Here is a 23,560-nt window from a genome sequence, read left to right on the forward strand (position 1 = left end):
CATTGACTTGTTTTTTCCCCACCAGAATCAGCTGACCTGATAATGGGAATAGACTACTTCAGCAGTCACATCACTGACATTCCATCAATAATCAGAATACATCCTCTGTTCTTCCATGAATGCTATGGGATACCTTTCATTACAAACTATACCCTTGAATAACTTCTCACCAAGGCAGAACTTTTAAGAGTCAATTTCTAGAGAAACATTTTCATTTGGCAGAAATAAAGAAGTACCATGACTAATTACTGATAGGCAGAGGGAACCTATAAACCATAAACATTTGGCAGGATTTTGTAAATATATGGGTGCCCACTTATCCAAGTCAAAGCTACAGCTACCAGCATTTACTCTTTTCTTGATTTTTTCATGTGAGACCTTTTTTCCCCACTGACTTCAGTTTGGGAGTAGGTTCCAAGAGACAGTGGATTACCATAATCTAGTAAGAAGCTAAACTGAAGAATGGTCTAAAAGTCACATCATTTGGCAGCTGTAGCAGCTCAAAGAGTAATACATTCTGCTCCAAAGGCACTTATGATATTGAGCAAGAAGTCAACAGCATCCTCAAAATTCATTCAATTGCAAGAAGTTCTCAAAGCATTCTGCCAAAGAGGAAACTAATTGGGGCCATTAATCCCCATCTTCCAAATTCTTCCTTTCTGTGTTCATTCTATAATAAAACACTGAAAAATAAGTTAATGGTGATTGATACATGCAAGGAAAAGGCATGTGTGTGTGTATATGTGAATGTCAGTGTTGTGAGAGACTTAATGCCTTAGGAAAAAAAAATGGAAGAATTAAGACTATTTTTCATGGGTGGGCTCTAAAATACCAGCAACTAAATGGATCCCCTTCATTTTTCCTTGGGTGAAAGTCTTTATACCTTAAAAATGTAGGACACAATAGGATGGATCTGAAAACCTAGTGGTAAAGTAAAAAGAAAGTAAAGGGGCCAGAGACCAAGACAAAGAGACTTGGACACAAATCTGAAGTTACCTTTATATGGATTGAAGGGCAACCTGTTGGGAAAATACGTTCTCCTCAACCTCTGAACTATTGGTTATAGTGATAATAATTATAATGAGCTTGTGCATATTGAGAGACAATTCTCAATGTTTCATTCATGTTTCTTCAAATCTTACAAGCAGAGGCACACACTACTGTTATTTCAGATGATTGTTTTTCTAGTGAAAAACCTTGGAAGACACAGATTGCTAACCTCCCCTTGAGCAAAAGGCAGGTTTGTTTATTCTCCATTATTAAAGATTCAGGCTCCCTAAACTTGGGGTTTCCTTTCCTAAAACTCAACTCACTGCTTTGTAGAGGCCACTTGGCTCTGTCCATGTTTCCGTATGGGAGCTGAAGTAGGGGAGCCAATGAAAACATGAGGTACATGCTGTATACTGTTACATGCTTAATATGGTCCTTTTCCCTGAACCAGGACTCTGGTGTCTTTCTATCATGATGAATCTGTAAGCAAGCTAACTTATTGCATTGTAAATAGGGTAAAATCTCAGATCTGCCACAGCTTTGTCAATGTTCTTCTTCCTTATAAAATACATTTTTGGGTATAGGAAAATAATCCTTGCACCTGAAGATGCCTAGAGAAGGCTTGAAAGAGGCCATAGGAGCTGAAGATAAACTGTGACCTAGGAGGTAAAAGTGGAAAATTGGTCCACAAGGAGCAGAAGGGTATTACTCACAGAGTCTCATACAAGCAAACCATAAAATTCAATAAACAATGAAATGATAAATGTGTATTTGGGAAAATAGGAGATATTGGACTAAAGAAAAAGAATAGAATAGTAAAATGATAACTCAGAACACTCTAATGATAGTAACAATGGAAGTGATAATTAAGTTACATATGGTGGTTTGCAGTTTACAAAGCATTTCCACACATTCTATTTGAGTCTCAACAACAATCTTGGAAGATAGACTTTATTATTTTCTTAATTATACAGTTGAGAAAATTAAGGTTTAGGAAGATTATGTAACTTGCTAAAGGCCAAAACTAATACATTAAGAAAATAAACAGTAGAGATGGACTTAAGAAATTTTAATAGAACAAAAACAAACACTGAGATTTGGCCATAGGCTCAGAATCTTTCACCATAAGTTATTACCTTTACATGAAGTCCCGTTTACCCCCCTGTAAACTTGTCTTTCTCTCCCATGAGGGAACAAATTCCCTCTTTCTACCCTATTCACTGTAGCTATGATCTTTCCTCTTTCTTTTCATGGTAAGATTCTATAATAATAGCTTATATGTACTCTCTGCCTCTCTTCTTTTTACTCATCCCACTGTACATGCTATTGTAAGAAAAAAACCTTATTAAAATCACCAGTAAAATTCCAAATAATGAAATCTCTGGATACATTTTGGTTATTATCTTAAGTTAGATCTCACCTCCTGAGAACACTCTGTTATACTGTGGAATATTAGTCATTCACTTATTTCCTCCTTCCTTTCTGGGTACTATTTTCCAGTTGTTTCCATAGCTATCTCATCTTCTAACTACCTTATATATACAATGTTCTCTAGTGTTCCAGAGCCATCCTTCTCTCCTTGCTCAATCTGCTTCCAGTGGATTATCTACTCTATGCCCATTAGTTGATTACTACCCATCGTGCAAAAGCACACCCATTCTAAATCTCCAGTCCTGATTTCTAAATCTCCATTTCCGATTTCTTTTTTTGAGCTCTGAACTTGTATGCAAAGAATTTGATTTATATCTCAATCTTCTACCCTATAGGAACCTATGGCTTAATATGTCCAAAATCAAACCACTTCAGTTTCTCTCTAAACCTGTTCTTTTTTGTATTCATTTCCTGGGTTGGGGTGAAAAATACTGACTTAGTTTCCCAAGGTGAAGAAACCCATCCCTTGCTTAGTCCTCATAACCTACTGGTCATTGTATCTGGTTTATTCTGCCTATAGATACTCTTTCTATAATGTGTGCTTGCCTCTCTGCTAACAATGCCTTAACCTTCATTTAACTCTGCATATTCAACAAGCTGTACTAGTAGAATATCCTTCTAATTATTTTTTAGTCTTCTTTCATCAAAGTTATTTGATATTTGCTTCTTTCTAGAATTCAAATCTTATAATTTCACTATTCCTCCAACTAATGCCTTTAATGGTTCACCATGGCTTTGTGTTGATAGTAAATATTTTACTAATGGCATTCATGGACCCATTATTTATGACTGTTGCTGAATTCTTCAGTCTTGTGCTCAATGATTATACACATGCCCATGTGCACACATACATGCTTGTGCACAAATATGTACATATACCAACACACACTTACAGTTCTTCCCTAATGTGCCACATTCTTTCATGCCTCCTCATGTGCTCTGATAACTGCTGGAGTTTCCCTGCTTCTCTTATTCCTAATCAATGCTTCTAATTAAAAAATGAAAACCCCACTCCCCTCTCACCTCCTATCCACAAAGAAGCTGAGGTAAGAGCTCTCCAAGAGTCTTTCATTGGTTCTGGTTCAAGATGGTGAGGTTTTAAGAGGCTCCTGAACTTACCTCCCTCTATAGACAGTTTGAATCTATACCTACATATGAAACAATTCCCCATGGAAAAAAAATCCATAACCTAGAATTAGTCTTAGATGTCAGACAGATGAGAAAAAATCCATATAAAAGCAGGTAGGAGAGGATGAACACAATCACCACCCCCACCACAGTGACACACAAACAAATGTAAAGTCACAACGCCCAGTTTTCCCTGAGGAGCAAAGGGATTAGACCCCTTATCTGGAGCCCCAACTTTTAAGAGTTCCACATTAGAGATAGACCCCCCAAAATATGTAGCTTTGAAATCCAACAGGGCTTGTGTCCAGAAGAGCCACAAGGCTGGGGAACTGAAAAACTGTTCTTAACAGGCTTGCAGGGATGCACTCTGTATAAGCCCCCATGGTCCAGCACAGAGGTAGCAGACAAAAGTCTTTCCATGAAAAAGGCATTTTGCTTATCTTACAAGCTATGGCCTACTAACAATGAATTTTCTGAAAAGAAAAAGAAATTGATTTCATTTACAAGAGCGTCAAAAACAATAAAATACTTAGGAATAATTTTAACTAAGGAAAGCACTCTATCAGAAAACTACAAGACATTGATGAAAGAAATAGAAGATGAAAATAAATGCAAAGGTATTCTGTCTTCCTGGATTGGAAGAATTAATGTTAAAATGTTAATACTACCAAAAGCTATCTATAGATTCAACATAATTCCTATTGAGATTCCAGTGGTATATTTTATAAAAATTAAAAAAGAATACTCCTATAATTTATGTGGCCCACAAAAGACAACAGAGAGCCAAAGAAATCCTGAGGCAGAACAATGCAGGAGGCATCCTACTTCTTGCTTTCAAGCTATAATATAAAGCTAAAGTAATCAAAACAGTATGATACTGGCATAAAAATAGACCAATGGAACAGAATCAAAAGCCTCAACATAAACCCAAGCATATACAATCAATGATATTTGACAAGGAGGCCAAGAATACTCAGTGTAGAAAAGACAGTTTTTTAAATAAATGATGCTGGGATAATTGGATATTCATATGTAAAAAAATGAAACTGGATCCATATCTTACACCACTCACAAAAATTGACTCAAAATGGATTAAAGACTAAAATGTAAGACTTGAAACAATGAAACTTCTAGAAGAAACAGGAATAAAGCCTCTTGACATGGGTCTTCATCATTTTCTAGATATAACACCTAAAACACAAGCAACAAAATCAAAAATAAATGGGACTGTATCAAATTATAAAACTTCTACAAAGCAAAAGAAACCAAACATCAAAAAAGTGAAAAGAGAATCTACAGAATGGGAAAAAAGTATTTGCAAACAATATATCTGCTAAGGGGCTAGTATCCAAAATAGAGAGAGAATTCATATAACTCAAAAGCAAAAAAAACCCAAATAACCCCATTAAAAATTGGCAAAGGTCCTGAACAGACATTTCTCTAAAGAAAATATCTGAAAGGCCAGCAGATACATAAAAAGTTCTCAGCATAACTAGTCATTAGAGGAATGCAAAATAAAACCACAAGGAGAATTGTTAGAATGTTAGAATGGCACAGTCAAAAAGATAGGAGATAACAAATGCTGGCATGGATGTGCAGAAAGGTGAACCTTTGTGTATGGTGGTGGGATTGTAAGTTGGTTCAGCATGTATGGAAAATAGCATGGAGGTTCCTCAAAAAATAAAAAATAGAAATACTGTATCACCCAGGAATCCCACTTTTAGGTATTTTTCTGAAGGGAACAAAATCACTATCTGGAAAAGATATATGCACTTTCATGTTCACTGCAGCATTACTTACAATAGCCAAGACATGGTAACAAGTGTCCTTAGATGAATTAATTGGATAAACATTACATGGAAAGCAATGCTAAGAGAGGACATTCTGTCATTTGTGATAACATACAGGGACCATGGGGGCATTACAGTAAGTGAAATAAAACAGAGAAAATGACTACTATATGATCTCCCTTATATGTGAAATCTAAAAAAAAAAAAAAATACTTAAAGATACATAGAACTGACTGGTGGTTACCTGAGGCAGGTGGGGGTGGGCACTAAGGGGTGGTAGGTGAACTGGATGAAGGTGGTCAAAAGGTACAGAGTTCCAGTTACAAGGTAAATAAGTTCTGGGGATATAATGCACAAAATGGTGACTAGTGTTAAAGATACTATATTGTATATTTGAAAGTTGCAAAGAGAGTAAATTTTACAAATTCTCACTACCAAAAAAATATATAATTTGTAACTGTGTGGTGATGAATTTTAACTAAACTTCCTGTAATGATCATTTCACAATACATATCAAATCATGACATTGTACACCTAAAAGTAATACAATGTTACATGTCATTTATCTTTTTAAAATAAAGTCTTGCAATATGTAACATTCAGAGAATGTATTTCATCACTTTATCATCTAACAACATTTTTGTCTCTATAAACAAACTAAGCTCTTCGACTGAAAGCACCACGATAATTCATTTCTGTATGACCCAGAGCCAAACATAATGCCTACGAGTAAAAGGTAGTATGTATTTTGATGGCTGAATAATGACCAGTGAGTAAAATTAAGTTCATCTGGCCCGCATACTCAAATATGTGTGTGTCACTTCCTGCTATAATGAGGATGGCGGCAATTAAAGGAACTTCTAGTGAATAATAATAACCTTTAATCTATAGCCGACTTAAGGATGAACTGTATGACCAATATATATGAATATCAGTGATAGCTTTTGTTACAAATTTGTCATACTAACATTAGTGATTAAAACAAGAGTTGCTACTTATAGGGAGGGAACATTATCTTCATTTTATAGGCAAAGAAACAAAAGTTTAAAGACATTGTGATGATTTGACTAACATTCTAAAGCAAATGGTAGTTTATATTTTATATGTGTGATACTAGCCACAGTATTAGTTGTCACCAAATATTTCAGGTCTGCACTGACACTGGGCAGAGGAAAGGAATACATTTCTCTACTCCCTTGAAGTTAGATGTGGACCTACGGATAGCTTAGGACAAAGGACATGCAAGCTGATCGTTACCAGGGAGAAGCCTTAAGAGCCAGCATCCAATTTTCAAGCTCACTATCTCTCTGCACACCACATTCCAATGCTTAAAACTGATGACTCCTCCAGCTGACAAGGGCTTAATCGAGGACAATGTGAAATTAAACCACTTACTGACTCAGATTTGTAAACGTAATATGAACAAGAAATAAACTTCTAGTTTGTTAAGCTGCTAATACTCTGTATTTTTCAGTTCTCACATAATTTGTCCCACCCTGACCAATACTTTATGGAAATCCTAACTTTAATATTAAAGTTTGTTTGACCATATAGCTTAATAACACTAGTTTTTGGCAAGTTTGAGAAGTTAAAAAAATTAGATATTTAAAAATCACTAAATATTATTTATCTTTAGGATACCAAAATAATGAAAATGCAGACATTCATAGTCATTACTTTTGTTCACTATTGTAAAATTTAGGTATTGAAAGATTTAAGACATATACACCCAGAGAAGTTACCAACAGGAAATCTGGTCTACATCAGTACAACAAATAGGAACCAGAGCCAGAGATGAGGCAAAAGAGATTATGCAGTCAACATACATTCCAGAAATAAAATCTGGGGCAGAGCCAGGGATTGTGAGTTAATCAATGCAAATCAGAAGAAACATGGTCGGAAATGAGAGACATGTATTATCTTAAAATAGAGTTGCAGATTCCAATTTCAGACCAAGTGTCAAGGCAAAGTCAAGATATTTCACAAAAATAGCCTAAGTCAGTAGGCCTGAACCAAAGAAAAAGTTCTCATTTGATATTTACCTACCCAAGTCACTACCATCATGATCCTCATCATAATAATATATTGAGTCCTGAGCACTTTGCATGAATTTTTCACATTCAATCACCATTGTAGTTCTGAAAAATAGGTAAGGAAACTGAGATGTACATCACAGCACTACAACTTACCCCATTTTATATGAAATCAAATAATGTGCTGTCAGCCACTAGCTAAATAACCCTATGTCATTTAGTCTTCTGTCTTGTATAAAGAGAGTAATTATCAATAAGTGGCTTGGCCTCCAAAAATAGAGCCAATCTAAAAAAGGGTATAGTTAGTCCAAAAGTAAAAGCTAATCCCAGGATGACAAATTAGAAAGCAAGCTAGCAGGTGATCTAAACTTGCTGAACAATAAATTGAGTACACACATGGGAAGTCAGCTATCTCTCCCTCCATTCTCCTTGTCCCACACCTTGCATGGATGGAGCACAAAGTATTTCTCAAAGACACAAGTAGATCATCATGCTAGAGAATGGAGTTTCTCAGGAGAGTAAAGCTACTTAAAATGGAAACAGACTTTAGCATATTTTTATTACAATTACTCCATGATTATCTTCCATTTCTCTTCCCCTCCCAAGTTTTTTGTAAAGCAAGAGAGAGGGAGTTTCCTGGGACAGAAAGAATGAGTTGGGTAGAGTGCTGAAATCTACCTCTACTTTTAGGCAAAGCATCTCTGAGATTCACACACAACGCAGTCCAATCTACCAAGATAAAAGACTAGAAATAATGTTTGTGGCCAAAACCTTATTAGCAGTTTTACCTCTCTGCTTTGTTCTGTTTGCAAAAACCCTTTGAGAGGAAGTGTGGCTGAAGATACAAAGACTACAATCCCAGATTCCAAATTTCCCCATTTCGGAAACATGACTAACAACCATTTATTAATATACTGATGTTCATAAGAAACATAAATGAATGATTACTGTTTTGATCTTTGTTATCACTTACTGTGCCAGGGCTGTGTGCTAGGTAACCTGTCTGAAAGAGATCATTTGCCTCTCTCTGAGGCTTGTTGTATTAAATGAGTTTAACACTTGCACACTGTTAAGAGCAGGGCACTAAAATCTAGTTTATTATGATGGTGATTTTTGTCTCATTAAAATCTGCAACAACACTTTGAAGTGGGATTCTAATTTTCCAGGTGAGGAAGGTGAGGCACAGGTAGTTTGTGCTAACATTCTAAAGGTCACCCTGCTCATAACTAGATGGGGCTGGGGTTCAACACCATCAAATATTAGTTTGTGTGCAAAGCCTGTACTCTTCCCACTAAGTCATGCCGCATGCCTCTCTCCAATGGAAGAAATTGTACACTAGATCCAAATGTCAAGCACACTGGTCCTTATTGAAAAGAATAAGTTCATCATAATTTTGCCACTCTCTATAATGCAAGCTTTTATAAACACTATGAGATTTATGAAAGTATGGAAGTGTTCCCACCATAATAACACAGTGTTTTTCAAAAATAATTTATGTGCTATATAATACACTTTATATATAGCAAATAAAAAGCTAATCCTAAGTGACAATATGTGGGCAGATAATGAATCACTTAGAAATATCATGCAGATTTTACACAGAAACTAATGTTATCCATGAAAACACTTGGAGTCTCTTAACCCTTTGGTGTGCCCTGAAACCACAGCAGGAAGCAGTGACAAACTAACAGTGTGATAAGCTCCATTCTCTACACAGCAGGAGTGAGAGCTCTCTATCTTGTAACAACAGTTCGGATGACTTTATATAAAGAGTGGAAAATAAAATTATACCCCTCTTCCACAAATCAATAGAAATGTTTCCCGTGGAGTGACTCAGCTTCAAACCCTAAACAGGAGAACAGCCTCAGCATGCTGCAGGCAGCCACGGCCGGCTTCACAGAGCTGCCTTCATCATTTGTGGGGACAACACAGAACCGAGGCTGCCAATAGCACCACAAGCTTCTACCTTGTGGAAAGAATCTATCTTGTAGCAGGAAAAAGACACTGCCTCTTAATGCTCCAAAATGTGGCACTTTTCTGCTTATCATCAACAATATGTTCAAACCGTCAACATAACACACTTCCTCCCTCTCTATTAAAATAATAATTGTAAACATATCAATTACAACTTGATCAATTACAACACAAAGATACATTCTAATCATAATATTCTTCCTTTCCTGATTTTACAGGAAACCTCTCACAGAATTAAGTCTAGCACTTTTTTGTTGTTTTGGTTATGTAAAAAAGAGTGGCAAGTCTAATGATCATAGAATCAGCACTATTTTTTTCATTCACAGTTAATTGGTTAATTTATATTCTCTCAAAAATCCATTTTAATAATGTTCTTATATAAACAATGTCACTTCTTACTACCAATATATTGAATGGTTATTAATCTGTGTCTCAATATGTTACAGCTTTAACATTTACAACAATAATTATTACCATCTGTTTGAGGCATTCCACAAACTGATCATTAAATCAAGCATTCTTATGATATAATTAAATGTACCCCCATATTCCTTAGCCATAAGACAAATGTAGCAGCCTTTAATGTATTTAATACTTTAGCATTAAAATCTCTTTAACAATTCAAATGGAGTTTAACTATCTGAGCAGAAGTCTTTATAAATGATAATTTAGCTATCATGACAATAATTTGCCTATTTTATGTTATGGCTTTCAAAGGAATTTTTCCTGTGCATACCCAAACACTGGAAAATATATTTTAATAATCTAGCTAAGTTCGACATAACCTAAACAAAATTTAATATTTTCTTTACTTAGGAGATTATGTTAGCAAATTTGTCCCTCATCCAAGACAAATCTTCGGTGTTAAGGTTCTGATCTCTCTCTGTGTCTCTTTCTCTCAATTCTCATATTTTATGATTTTCTCAAGCTCTCCTCTGTTAGTTTTAATGCTACAACATCTGAATCTCTGCTTTTCTGGTCATCTTTCATCACACACAGTATTTAGTCTAGTCCAGCAGCCTGTTGGCCTGATGCTAGTCTCTTTCCACTACTATATACCATTTTCATTTTTGCCAAATTATACTTCTTGAGCTGGAGCACTGTTTGTGGCAGCACTCTACCCTTAAAGCCCTACAGTTAGTCCTCATTGTCTAATTCAGGTTCAGCTTGTATATTTTAATACCATCTCATTTTTATAACCTTAACTCCACTTCTCCCTTCATCTGCCATCTGGCTAAATATGGCTCACCTCCCTTCCTCAAACATATGCTGAATTTTTCTTTTTATCTGTATCATGTTCTTCTTCATTTACCTTAAACTTTTGTAAAGATTCACTTCAAATTCAACTTCTTCCATGAAGACTTCCCTTTCCCCATCTCCAACCACATATTAAAGTCCAACAGGTCCCTAAACTTTGCTTGTAGGACTTAAAAATATTCTGCCTAGATATAAGCAATTTAGCCATTACTTTCTAGCCTTCATTAAACTATATATTTCTTGAAGGGAGGGTCTATATCTCTTTATATTTGCATTTCCTGCAGTGCCAAGCAGAATAGTCTCCACCAGAGAATATTCTCAGAAATACGTACTTAATTATTGGGTATAACACAATAGCAAAGAGCATACAGAAATTGGAAAATATAGATAAGTTATTTTTAGTCAACTTAGAAATTATTGAGAACAAAAACCCAGACAAAGAATTCAGCCACCCTGGGCTAAATTTTCTTCACATGGGAAGTGGATTAATTGTGCTTTAAGCAACTCAAAATAAATTTTGAGTTTGAGGACCACACTTCGATGTAAAAAAGTTTGTACCCCTCCATGTGATAGTTGTTATATTATTATTATTGACAGAGAAATGCATGTGCTCTTATGGATTCACGTCTTCCTTGTAAATATCCAACAGCACCCTCACAATCTTACCCAGAACACTTCAGCCCTCGAGTTAGGAAGACTCTAGAAAACTTATGAAATTGGCCATTTCAGATAATACATATTAAGTGCTTACTAATGTTCCTGACTTATAATATGTATCCGGTAAATGTGAATGTTACTCACTGTTTGTATCTTTTTATTTCAAATCCCCTTCCATATTTAATCCCTTTCTCTGTCTTCCTTCATAATATTATTCAACTTATTTCTGAGGCTTATCTTCTACTACCACACCTCCTTGCTGCAGAAACATCATCACCTGTTTCAGTTTTTACCTCTTTCATTATTATGTGGTCCTGGTTCTTCTCTTACCCCTTCTCACAATTCATGCTCCCAGTTACCACATTATCCCCTCACTCACCATTCTCACTACATTCTCTGTGTGCTATTTTTTCTATACTCATCATCTTGCCAACTTTTTGTGCCTTCTGTTTATTAGTTGCTTCCTTTTATCTTTTCAATACATTGACCTGGCTGCTATTTATATTTATAATAGAAATTCATCTCATGAAATAGACATGTTCCTGAGAATCTATGGTAAAAACATTTTTTTTTTTTGCAAAAATAACTTCCTATAAAGCAAATTACCATGGCCTATCTTTTGTATGAATACACACACTAGAGAAGTTGGCTTAAGGTCCTAACACCTTCTCTTTCTTTTACAACCTCTAATTGCAACTCCATAATGTATCTATGCCTCCCACTTCCAATCCTTTTTGAAATGTAATGCTAACAGGAAAAAAAAAAAACCTCAATTTCCCCCAAGTTTGTCTTTCTTCTTGGCTACAGTATCTCCAGTCTCCATTCTTCCAAACTATCTCATCCTTTGTTTCACTCCTATTACAGATGAAGTGTTTCCAGGTTGTTTTGCATCTAACATCCTAGATCCTTTTCTTTAAGATTTTGATATTTAAGTTTACCTTTTCCTTTCTCTCATGCCAAAAAGGTAGTCTCGAGTTGATCTACTTGCAAACACCAAAGACACGCCTACATCTGTTTCAATGCTAAACAGAATCTGTAATGTTCTTTAAGTTAAATGATGCCTTGTTTAGCGCAAATGCCAAATAAAATCATATTAATGATTAGAATACTTACATTCTGCATATTTCTGAAGTTGGGAAAATTCTGAGGGGCTGAGGTGGGCCCACTTTTCCTGGTTTGTCATGGTGGTGGTGGGGAGTTCTCTTACATACCCGATGAGGAATTCTTTATTCAGCTGTTTGGCAGAATTTTAAGCTTCAGTGTTTTCACATGGCATGTTTCATTATAAAATACCTCAAGCTTTCAAAATATTCAATCTGTCAACATGAAACCACTGTGGATGTGAGTTTGTAGTTTCAATAATGTGTTAAAGCACTGCAGAAAAAAAAGCACATAAAGATCAAAAGATTAGCATTATTGTGCAAAAAGGACAATTATGGAATGTTAAAAACTTTAATTCCTAAATAATGTATTTCACAGTTACTCTATTTGCATAATAATCTTTAATTGTTCATTCCTCTTCAATGGCAGTTTTATATAGATTTCCTAATGCCAAATCATAGAAATAAATATGATGAAAATATAAACCATGAAGAAAGTTGTATAAAGTCTAGTTTCATACAAGTAGATTTCTTTTCTGTTGTTTGGTTTTATAAACTGCCCGTTCCAACAACAAGCAAGGGTGTCAGTTTTATCAATCTGAATTTATCAACTCTCTAAAATCTAAACAAAGGCAATGTGAAAAATCTAGACCCAAAGTATTAAAAGAAGCTAAATAACCTCTATAGTTCCCCACAAATACAATCAGCTAGCGTGCCGGGTTTCCAATAATGGTTTGGGATGGTCCTCAGTAGTAGCACATATGTTAGCAATCATGCAAATCAGTTTTGGGGATCATAAAGGTTGCTTTTTTCTCCAGCAATAAAATAAAGAGAATAATTTTAACTTTACAAATTTTAGAAATCCCAATATAATTTACCAAATTAAAGCAATTCCAAACTTGCATAATGACAGTAGATAAAACTACTATGAATCATGCCAAAAAATAAATCCCTAGGTTGTCACAGACCTACATTTGTGCTACATCTATAAAGGCAAACAAAATGAAAACAACCTGGTTTAAGTTTCTTATCAGAGATGGTAATCAACTGCTCATCAGACTGGAACTGTAATCATTATAGAGAATTAACTATCTAGACAAAAGTATTTAGTATATGAAATTGTACAATTGGAAGGCTTATTTATGTAGATTTCATTTCCTAAAACCATGGTTCCTGTATTTGGCATTAGTGCCTAACCTTTCTTCAGCATCTCTTTATTGTTCTCTAATATCAATTCCAGGACCTCACTGTCACATCCTGTCATGTCCGCCTTAAAAAAATATTCTTGCTGGTCTCATCTATGCAGGGATCCTGCACTTAGTTTTACAAGGTGACAGTTTGGTATTTAATTGGAAAAAATGAAGATACTGGTGTATTCAGAGATGCCAAATTACTAGGTCTCTTTTTGCCCTCAGGGGATGCCGTTAAATCACAATCATGACTTTTTGGCCGCAACTCAAACTGAAAGGAATGGAACATGTGATAGACATTTCTTGGGTATCCTACCTAGTTTCTTTATACTGATTAGGTCCTTCATATTGATTTCATCCTCACTCCTTGCTTCTCTCCAGTTACATGAAGTTTTGGGGGGACTATAAAACAAAGTGCTCTGTTCTTTCCTTCCCAAAGGGAAACTGCTTTGGCACATTAGGCTTTGCCTCGTGGGGTTCAAATGTTGAGTGGAGTTACTCAGGGACAGGGTGAAAATAGTTGCACCTAGATAATTAGCACAATATTTGTATACCTGTCCCTATCCAAGTTTGACTCTCCAGCTATCTTGTCACTTCTGGAAGCAAGCAACATTCTTTTAATAAAGGATTGAATGGGCAGAACTAATTTCTTTTGCCTACAACCCCAATATCTTAACTAATGATAATGGTAATTCATTTATTCATTAAAAAATGTTTATTAATTCCCTCTGCATGCACAAAGTATTCTGGCACTGGACATACAGCAGAGATCAAAACATACAAAAAATGAAAATAATACTATTCCAACAATGTGCCACCTTTACTGAAAGGTCACAGTACTCATGGCACTTTTCTAATAGCATTTAAGTGTTAGATTAGTCAATCTACACAACAGCTGTGTGGTACTAATAGTCTCCAATTTTAACAAGTGAGGAAACTAGGTAATTGCAGATCTACTAGATATGACAGAGATTGCTAGAAAGTTAACTAATGTCCAGTCTCCCTTGCTTCCTGGTTGTATTAAATGAAACAGAACCCTAAACTTATTAAATGAAAATATATCCATAAACTGCATTCTTCAGGTTCTTTGAATCAAGAAATGGCCAATGAGATGCAAATAGATGTTGAGTGAGGTATACAGAAAGGTTCTCTTTGAAGAAACAGGTGGCAAGTGCTCTTTTAATCTTTTTTTCTCTTCAGCTTCCTTTCTGGAACATTGACTTATAATACTAGCAGTTATACTACTGAGAAAACTTTTAGATTGGAAGATATTTGCTAAGAATGGGAGAGTCCCATAAAGTAGACCAGGGGTAGACAAACAGCTGACTGCAGAAAAATTTTTATAAATTGAGAGTTTTTAAGAGGTATGGTATTTGTGTTCCAATAAAACACAAACACTGTACCTTTTTAAAAACCAGCAAGAAACCAATATTAAAAGGAATTTTAATGTTAAATAGTAAGTTTGGGCATTATTCTGAAGGTAGTATGAAACAATGAAAGAACTATAAAAATTTTTTAGAAACATGATCACTTTATGAAAAGGTCATTTTGGAAGAATGTCAATGTCTTCAATTGGTTTTCAGTAGTCTCTTAACTGGTCCCCTGATCTCCCTCCTTTTCTTTATATGCCCTGTTCTTTGTTGTCCATGGATAGTCATGAATTAAGGTGATTACAAAGGTCTATCTGATAAATTACCAACAAGTTAATAAATTAGACTAGTAATTAATTAGTTAATTCATTATAGATTTCCACCTTGATGCCTGCTCTGAAATTTATAAAATTCCCAGTTAACTAAGATTAAAAAACAACTGGTTAACTGACATTCTTCAGATCTTTTCATTAATTTTGTCTTCTCAATAAACTGTCACCTGGTCAATCAATTTAAAATTGCACATTCATACACACCATCCCTCCATCACACATTTACTTGTTTTGAATATAATGTATTTGTATATATTAAATTGTATGCATTATTTAATATTGATCTCTTCACACTAGAGTTAGGGACAAAGTTAGTGGTTTTAAGCTTTGATGGAATTCCACAAAAATGGACAAAGTAAGTAAAAATATTTACTGGATTTGCCCTTGATTTTCATTTAGATGTAAATTAGATGACACATTAGATTCTGTGTCACCATCTTCTAAGAGATAAGGCCCATGAGGGCAGGGATTTTTGTCTGTTCACTGATGTTTTTCCCAATGCTTAGATTAATGCTTGGAATAAATAACTAGCCAATAAATATTTATAGAATAAATTTATTTCTATGCTTTTGTCATAAAGAAAATCTTGGATAGGAGAGTTAGAGGGAGCCCCTGAAGTTGAGGAAGATAAACTAGAACATAAAGGAGTCAAGAACATAAGTCTCTACTGAATTCACTTTTCCTAGTGGCCACACCCCTTTCCTTCTACTGAATGGGCATAAACAAGACAAGCTGTACTTACAAATACAAAGTTTCCACAGCTACAAAAATGTGCATGGGGGATGGGGGATGGTTATTTCACATAGCTTATATATTCTTTTTTTTGTTACTAAGTATAAATAACTCCATATAAATGAGCATCATTCTCAATGGATGCTTTAACTGAGCTATCAGTTAATCAATTTACAATAACAATACTTAAACATGAGCATCAGAACTATCTTTAAAATATTTTTTGATATCTAACAAACATTACTCAGCTTTCCTTTATTTAGCAGGATCTTGTCAACTCGGTCTTCATTTTTTATATCAAGAACAATTTCTCTGAATTGGTCTAATCCAATCTGTATTTGAACGAGAGGTATTTAGAGAAAATGGTATCCTTGAAGGACACAAAGTAAATGATCTTTGGTTCTTGGACTTGGTTGATTCCAACACCATGATGCCTTGACTCTGCATGGGCTAATCCTCTGCCTAGTGGAAGCCTTCAGTTTCTAATAATTCTGCAGTTCCAACTCTGATCATGAGTGAAACATAGCCAAACAATCACAAAAAATTAGGGTGAGGTACAAATGGAAACTCTTTTCCTCACCAAATCTTTTAAACTAGTTGAACTAATGCCACAAATCTGTATAAAGAGAAATGTTGCAGGTATAATATTAAATCAAGAGGCACAGCTATTCTTCATGCCTCAGGAGATGGCAATGATGACAGCACTTTCTTAGAGTCTTTGTCTCTTTATAAGTGTGTAGCAAGCGAATGAAGGACAATATTTGGTTGTGATTCCCTATGGTGCCTTCACTGACTACCAGCTCCCCTGCAAGGGTTTCGTTAAGCACATAAAATGAAAGCCGGGAAGGATGGCTTTGCTGGCTGTTGGAAAGCAGCCTAATTCTGGCATTCTCGTTTAGTCAATGGATGTGCCATTTTGCTTAGCTGGTGAAAGGAAATAATTATGTTAAAGGACTTGGAAAAGACTCTTTGACCTATTTTATCTGGGATAAAGCACATTCTCCATAACTAGTGAATGAAATCAATCTCCTCATGAAGGAGCCACAGGCAATGTCTAGATAAATGTGCCTAATGGGTTGGGTGCATTATTTGTTAGTTACTTTAAGTATATATTTCTATGTAATTATTAAAAGGATGTCATGATTCCAATCATTAAATAAAGTTAATACACATTTAGGCACACTGAAGAACATATGTATTTAAGGTATTACTATGGCTGAAAATATTTACTGGGTCTCAAAGGTCATAAATCTCAAATTATAAGGTAACCAATAGATACAGCATAGGAGTAAAAAAGGATGAGAGCCAAAATATCCACCATGGAATTTCTGAAAGAAAAGTAAGTTGACATTATATGGAATATTAATGCTATCATTTGATTTATAATTATCATTCATTTGTCCATGAACAGAGTTCTAAATTGCAATCCAACAACATGCTTAGGCCCTATGCCAGATGCTGGGGAGTTAAAAGCAAAGCAGATATGGTATCTGAGTTCCTGGATCGTGTTTGGGGGAAAGGCCTACATTAAAGAAGCCAACTACACAAATAAATCATTACAAACTGTGATAAGTTATATGAAAAAAGAAGGAGGTGGGGGCAATGAAATTCTATGAGAGAGACAACAGGAGCCCTGATTTAGAGTAAAAGATTCAAAGAGCAATCAATAGAGGAAGTTTTATTTAAATTAAATTATACGACTTGAGTAACAGTTGTAAACTTGTGTGAGAAGAAAAATATTCTGGGCAGAAACCTGGATGTGAAGAAAAATGAAACTAGAAATATTAGATATCCAAAGAAGACATGTATGATGGGAGCCTGGTGAGCAGAGGGAAAGGGGCACAAATTATACTGGAAAATGGATAAGGGGAACATCACGGAGATTCTTAGAGGCCATACTGAGAATGCGTCATACGTAAATTATGAAGACATTGACATATTCTGGGCAGAAGATAATCATGATCCACTTATATTTTAAGAAGTCCATTCTGATTGATGGATTGGAAGGTGACAAAAACAGAAGTGAGAAGGACAATTAGGAGGTTGTTCCAGTACTGGAAGGGAACTGGCAGAAAAACTAGCTTTAACTAGGGAGGTGGTAATAAAGATGAAGGTAAAAGGCCAAACTCAAAGATAAATTTCTGAAGCAGGATTTCATAATGACTAGGATATGTTGTGTGCAGAATTTCATAATGACTAGGATATGTTGTGTGCAGGATGAGGGGATCAAGAATGACTTCTGTAGTTTTGACTTGAGCACAGGGTACAGAAAGGTAGAGTTTAAAGAACTCCTAAATACTAAAATAGTAATAAGCGTGGGGAGAAGAGAAAAATCAATATTTTACTGTGTTAAATTAGAGAAGGTACATCTAAATTGAGAGGATGAGTAGCAAGTGAGATAAGCCTAGGGCTAATAAAAGAAAAATAGAGTTATGATAACATGAGTTATCTGGTACAGATGATACTTAAATTTATGGGAGTGTAAAAGTTTGCCTGATGTAGCAGTCATGAAGCTGTGCTGCTAAACTCTGCCTTCAAGAAAGAACTTAAATGCAGCTGCAAATGTTACAGTTGGTTGACAGCTTCTAGCTCTTACTGCCTTCAGAATCCAATCAGTTTTTGAACCAAGGTCACACTCTTCACAGGCTGGGGTCAAAATCTAAAGATGATGAATGTACCATGGCCCTGCCATTTTTGTCCAATGAAGGACTCCTTTAATGATCCATATTTGCTCCAGATCTCTCTGCTGGACTGTCTTGAGACTTTGCCATATCTGCATTGTGATCTGAAGCTATTCATGACCAACCCTGCATCCCTTACCTCCTTCCTGTTCTCAGGTGTCAGATCTGCATGATGGTTTGAAGGGTATCTGCCCAATCTTGCTTTTTCTCCTTTTTTATCTTTCACTGGAATAATTTCCTGATAAGCCTGTGTATCTCAGTGTCTGTTTTCTGGTGCAGGACCCCATGTGTCAGGATTCCAATAGGAAACAGGCAGTACAACTAAATGGGTAGGTAGGAATGTAATAAAAGGAGTATAAAGGAAGTGTGGACAGGGGTTAGGGAAGCTAACAAAGGCTGACACAGTGTCCCAGTTCAGCAAAAAATTGGGAACCTACTGCCTCGAAGCCTGAAGGGCCTAAGGATGCTGAAGCTAAGAAGGCTCAGAGTAGCTGTGCATCTGAAAGGAGCCGCAGTCCTCGGTAGCAGGGCAGCAGGACCCATCTCTCTCCAAAGGACTATGCCAGGCAGGAAGGGGGGAATAACCTCCCTGCCCTTGTCCTCCTCTAACTCTTCAATCTCCTCCAGTGCGTCACATTAAATAAACTCAATCATAAGGCGGTGATTGTAGTCTATATAAAATAGCCTCAGGGGGCCCAGAGCAAAATTGGAAGAGGATAAAGGGGGAACCCAACAGGTTAAATATGAAATACCAAGCACACAAAGCACATCTGGGTAAAGAGTGTGATGTGAGAAGAGGGCCCAGGACAAAACTCTAAGAACTTGACATATTAGAGATTAGAAGTGGAAAAACATCGGGAAACAAACACACCACAAAACCTAGAATATGATGTCAGATAGGCAATAGAATAGGAAGAAAAGAAGCATTCAAGAAGAGGGTAAAAGTACTTTTCTCAAAAGTTGCTGAGCAGTTAAATATGATGAGAACTGCATGCAATGGCAACATGCTGGATACTGGTGACCTCAGCAAAACCATTTCTCTGAGGCTGAACAAGTCCAGTTGGAGTGGATTGCAGAACAGAACAGAGTTTGGGAAGACTGTGGATGTCATCAACTCTGAGAAGTGTGGTTGTGAGGAGTGGAGAGCCAAAAATAGCTATCAAGAGAAGAATGTGGAATCAAGGAATTTTGTTTGTAGGAATCACTGGAACACATTTTTTAATTGAAGAGAAGTGTTTACAGTGAGACTAGTTCAAGCTTCAGGACACAGTGGAACTGATCAGTATTTCAATGCACTTAAAAAAGGACTTTAAAAAGTACTTAAGAGGGGATGGAGCCAAGATGGCGGCGTGAGTAGAGCAGCAGAAATCTCCTCCCAAAACCACATGTATCTATGAACATATAACAAAGACAACTCTTCCTAGAATAAAGATCAGAGGACACAGGACAACATCCAGACCACATCTACACCTGCGAGATCCCAGCTCCTCGCGAAGGGGGTAAGATACAAGCCCCGGCCCGGCGGGACCCGACCGCCCCTCCCGCCAGCTCACGGCGGGAGAAGAATAGGCAGAGCGGGAGGGAGACGGAGCCCAGGACTGCTGAACCCCCAGCCCCAGCCATCCGGACCAGAGCGCAGACACAGTGCCTGCGCAGGGCCCTGGATACTAGGGAAACAGGGCAGCAAGAACGGTGAGCGGGTACCGGAGGCCTGGCGCCGGAGGACAAAAGAAAAGCGAGTGGCTATTTTTTTTTTTTCTGTATCGTTTTGGCAAGGGCTTTTTGGAAGTCTTAAAGGGCTAGGGACCCCAATAGTAGGGAAACAGGGCAGCAAGACTGGTGAGCAGATGCCTGAGGCTGGCACCAGAGAATAAAGAATAATGAGCGGTCATTTTTTATTTATTTGTTTTTATTTTTATTTTTTTTAATTTTTATTTATTTATTTATTTATTTTTTGTGGTCGTTTTGTTTTGGCGGGTGCTTTTTGGAAGTCTTAAAGGGGCAGGGCAGGACACTTAATCCAGGGGTAGGGAATCCGGGAATCTCTGGGCACCCTAATTCCCTGGGCTGCAGGGAGCACGGAGGCCCCTTAAGGAGATAAATAGCCTCCAGGCCGCTCCCCCTCCAACGCGACTCCACCACTTTGGAGCAGCTGCCCGAGCCAGGCCACACCCACAGCAACAGCGGAGATAAACTCCATAGCAGCAGGGCAGGAAGCAGAAGCCCTGTCTGTGCACAGCTACCCAGCACAAGCCACCAGAGGTCCCTGTTCTCCCAGGAGAGGAGGGCTACAAACCAACAAGTAGGGAAGTTCTTCCAGCCATCACTCGTCTCAGCTCTGCAAACTATTCCTATCACCATGAAAAGGCAAAACTACAGGCAGACAAAGATCACAGAGACAACAACAGAGAAGGAGACAGACCTAACCAGTCTTCCTGAAAAAGAATTCAAAATAAAAATGATAAACATGCTGACAGAGAGGCAGAGAAATACACAAGAGATATGGGATGAAGTCTGGAGGGAGATCACAGATGCCAGAAAGGAGATCAGAGAAATGAAACAAACTCTGGAAGGATTTATAAGCAGAATGGATAAGATGCAAGAGGCCATTGATGGAATTAAAACCAGAGAACAGGAATGCATAGAAGCTGACATAGAGAGAGATAAAAGGATCTACAGGAATGAAACAATATTAAGAGAACTGTGTGACCAATCCAAAAGGAACAATATCCGTATAATAAGGGTACCAGAAGAAGAAGAGAGAGGAAAAGGGATGGAAAGTATCTTGGAAGAAATAATTGCTGAAAACTTCCCCAAACTGGGGGAAGAAATTAATTGAACAGACCATGGAAATACACAGAACCCCCAACAGAAAGGATCCAAGGAGGACAACCAAGACACATAATAATTAAAATGGCAAAGATCAAGGACAAGGAAAGAGTTTTAAAGGCAGCTAGAGAGAAAAAAGTCACCTATAAAGGAAAACCCATCAGGCTAACATCAGACTTCTCGACAGAAACCCTACTGGCCAGAAGAGAATGGCATGATATATTTAATACAATGAAACAGAAGGGCCTTGAACCAAGGATACTGTATCCAACACGACTATCATTTAAATATGATGGTGGGATTAAACAATTTCCAGACAAACAAAAGCTGAAGGAATTTGCTTCCCACAAACCACCTCTACAGAACATCTTACATGGACTGCTCTAGAAGGGAGCACTCCTAGAAAGAGCACAGAACAAAACACCCAACATATGAAGAATGGAGGAGGAGAAACAAGAAGGGAGAGAAGAAAAGAATCTTCAGACAGTGTACATAACAGCTCAATAAGCAAGCTAAGTTAGGCAGTAAGATAATAATGAGGCTAAGCTTGAACCTTTGGAAACCACGAATTTAAAGCCTGCAATGGCAATAAGTACATATCTTTCAATAGTCACCCTAAATGTTAATGGACTGAATCCAACAATCAAAAGACACAGAGTAATAGAATGGATAAAAAAGCAAGACCCATCTATATGCTGCTTACAAGAAACTCACCTCAAACCCAAAGACATGTACAGACTAAAAGTCAAGGGATGGAAAAACATATTTCAGGCAAACAACAGCGAGAAGAAAGCAGGGGTTGCAGTACTAATATCAGATAAAATAGACTTCAAAACAAAGAAAGTAACAAGAGATAAAGAGGGACACTACATAATGATAAAGGGCTCAGTCCAACAAGAGGATATAACCATTCTAAATATATATGCACCCAACACAGGAGCACCAGCATATGTGAAACAAATACTAACAGAACTAAAGGGGGAAATAGAATGCAATGCATTCATTCTAGGAGACTTCAACACACCACTCACCCCAAAGGATAGATCCACCGGGCAGAAAATAAGTAAGGACACGGAAGCACTGAACAACACAGTAGAGCAGATGGACCTAATAGACATCTATAGAACTCTACATCCAAAAGCAACAGGATATACATTCTTCTCAAGTGCACATAGAACATTCTCCAGAATAGACCACATACTAGGCCACAAAAAGAGCCCCAGCAAAATCCAAAATATTGAAATTCTACCAACCAACTTTTCAGACCCCAAAGGTATAAAACAAGAAATAAATTATACTAAGAAAACAAAAAGGCTCAAGAACACATGGAGGCTTAACAACATGCTCCTAAATAATCAATGGATCAATGAACAAATTAAAATAGAGATCAAGGAATATATAGAAACAAATGACCACAATAACACAAAGCCCCAACTTCTGTGGGACGCAGCGAAAACAGTCTTAAGAGAAAAGTATATAGCGATCCAGGCACACTTGAAGAAACAAGAACAATCCCAAATGAATAGTCTAACATCACAATTATCGAAATTGGAAAAAGAAGAACAAATGAGGCCTAAAGTCAGCAGAAGGAGGGACATAATAAAGATCAGAGAAGAAATAAAGAAAATTGAGAAGAATGAACCAACAGCAAAAATCAATGAAACCAAGAGCTGGTTCTTTGAGAAAATAAACAAAATAGATAAGCCTCTAGCCAAACTTATTAAGAGAAAAAGAGAATCAACACAAATCAACAGAATCACAAATGAGAATGGAAAAATCACAACAGACTCCACAGAAATACAAAGAATTATTAAAGACTACTATGAAAACCTATACGCCAACAAGCTGGTAAACCTAGAAGAAATGGATAACTTCCTAGAAAAATACAATCTTCCAAGACTGACCAAGGAAGAAACACAAAAGTTAAACAAATTACGAGCAAAGAAACTGAAACGGTAATCAAAAAACTACCCAAGAATAAAACCCCCGGGCCAGACGGATTTACCTCGGAATTTTATCAGACACACAGACAACACATAATACCCATTCTCCTTAAAGTTTTCCAA

At 36.7% G+C, this 23,560-nt stretch overlaps 1 protein-coding gene across 7 annotated transcripts in view; it reads right to left on the bottom strand.

The window, feature by feature from the left end:
* Positions 1 to 23,560, bottom strand: part of DGKB (diacylglycerol kinase beta) — a 749,649-nt gene that overhangs the window by 666,424 nt on the left and 59,665 nt on the right. For all 7 annotated transcript variants that reach the window (XM_057504557.1, XM_036894568.2, XM_036894565.2 and 4 more), the window contains exon 2: positions 12,374 to 12,634. In XM_057504557.1, coding sequence (XP_057360540.1) covers positions 12,374 to 12,443 — 70 coding nt within the window. In that variant the 5' untranslated portion in view covers positions 12,444 to 12,634. The remainder of the gene's footprint in view (positions 1 to 12,373; positions 12,635 to 23,560) is intronic.

The sequence above is a fragment of the Manis pentadactyla genome, chromosome 7, assembly GCF_030020395.1.
Source record: "Manis pentadactyla isolate mManPen7 chromosome 7, mManPen7.hap1, whole genome shotgun sequence".
NCBI lineage: Eukaryota > Metazoa > Chordata > Mammalia > Pholidota > Manidae > Manis > Manis pentadactyla.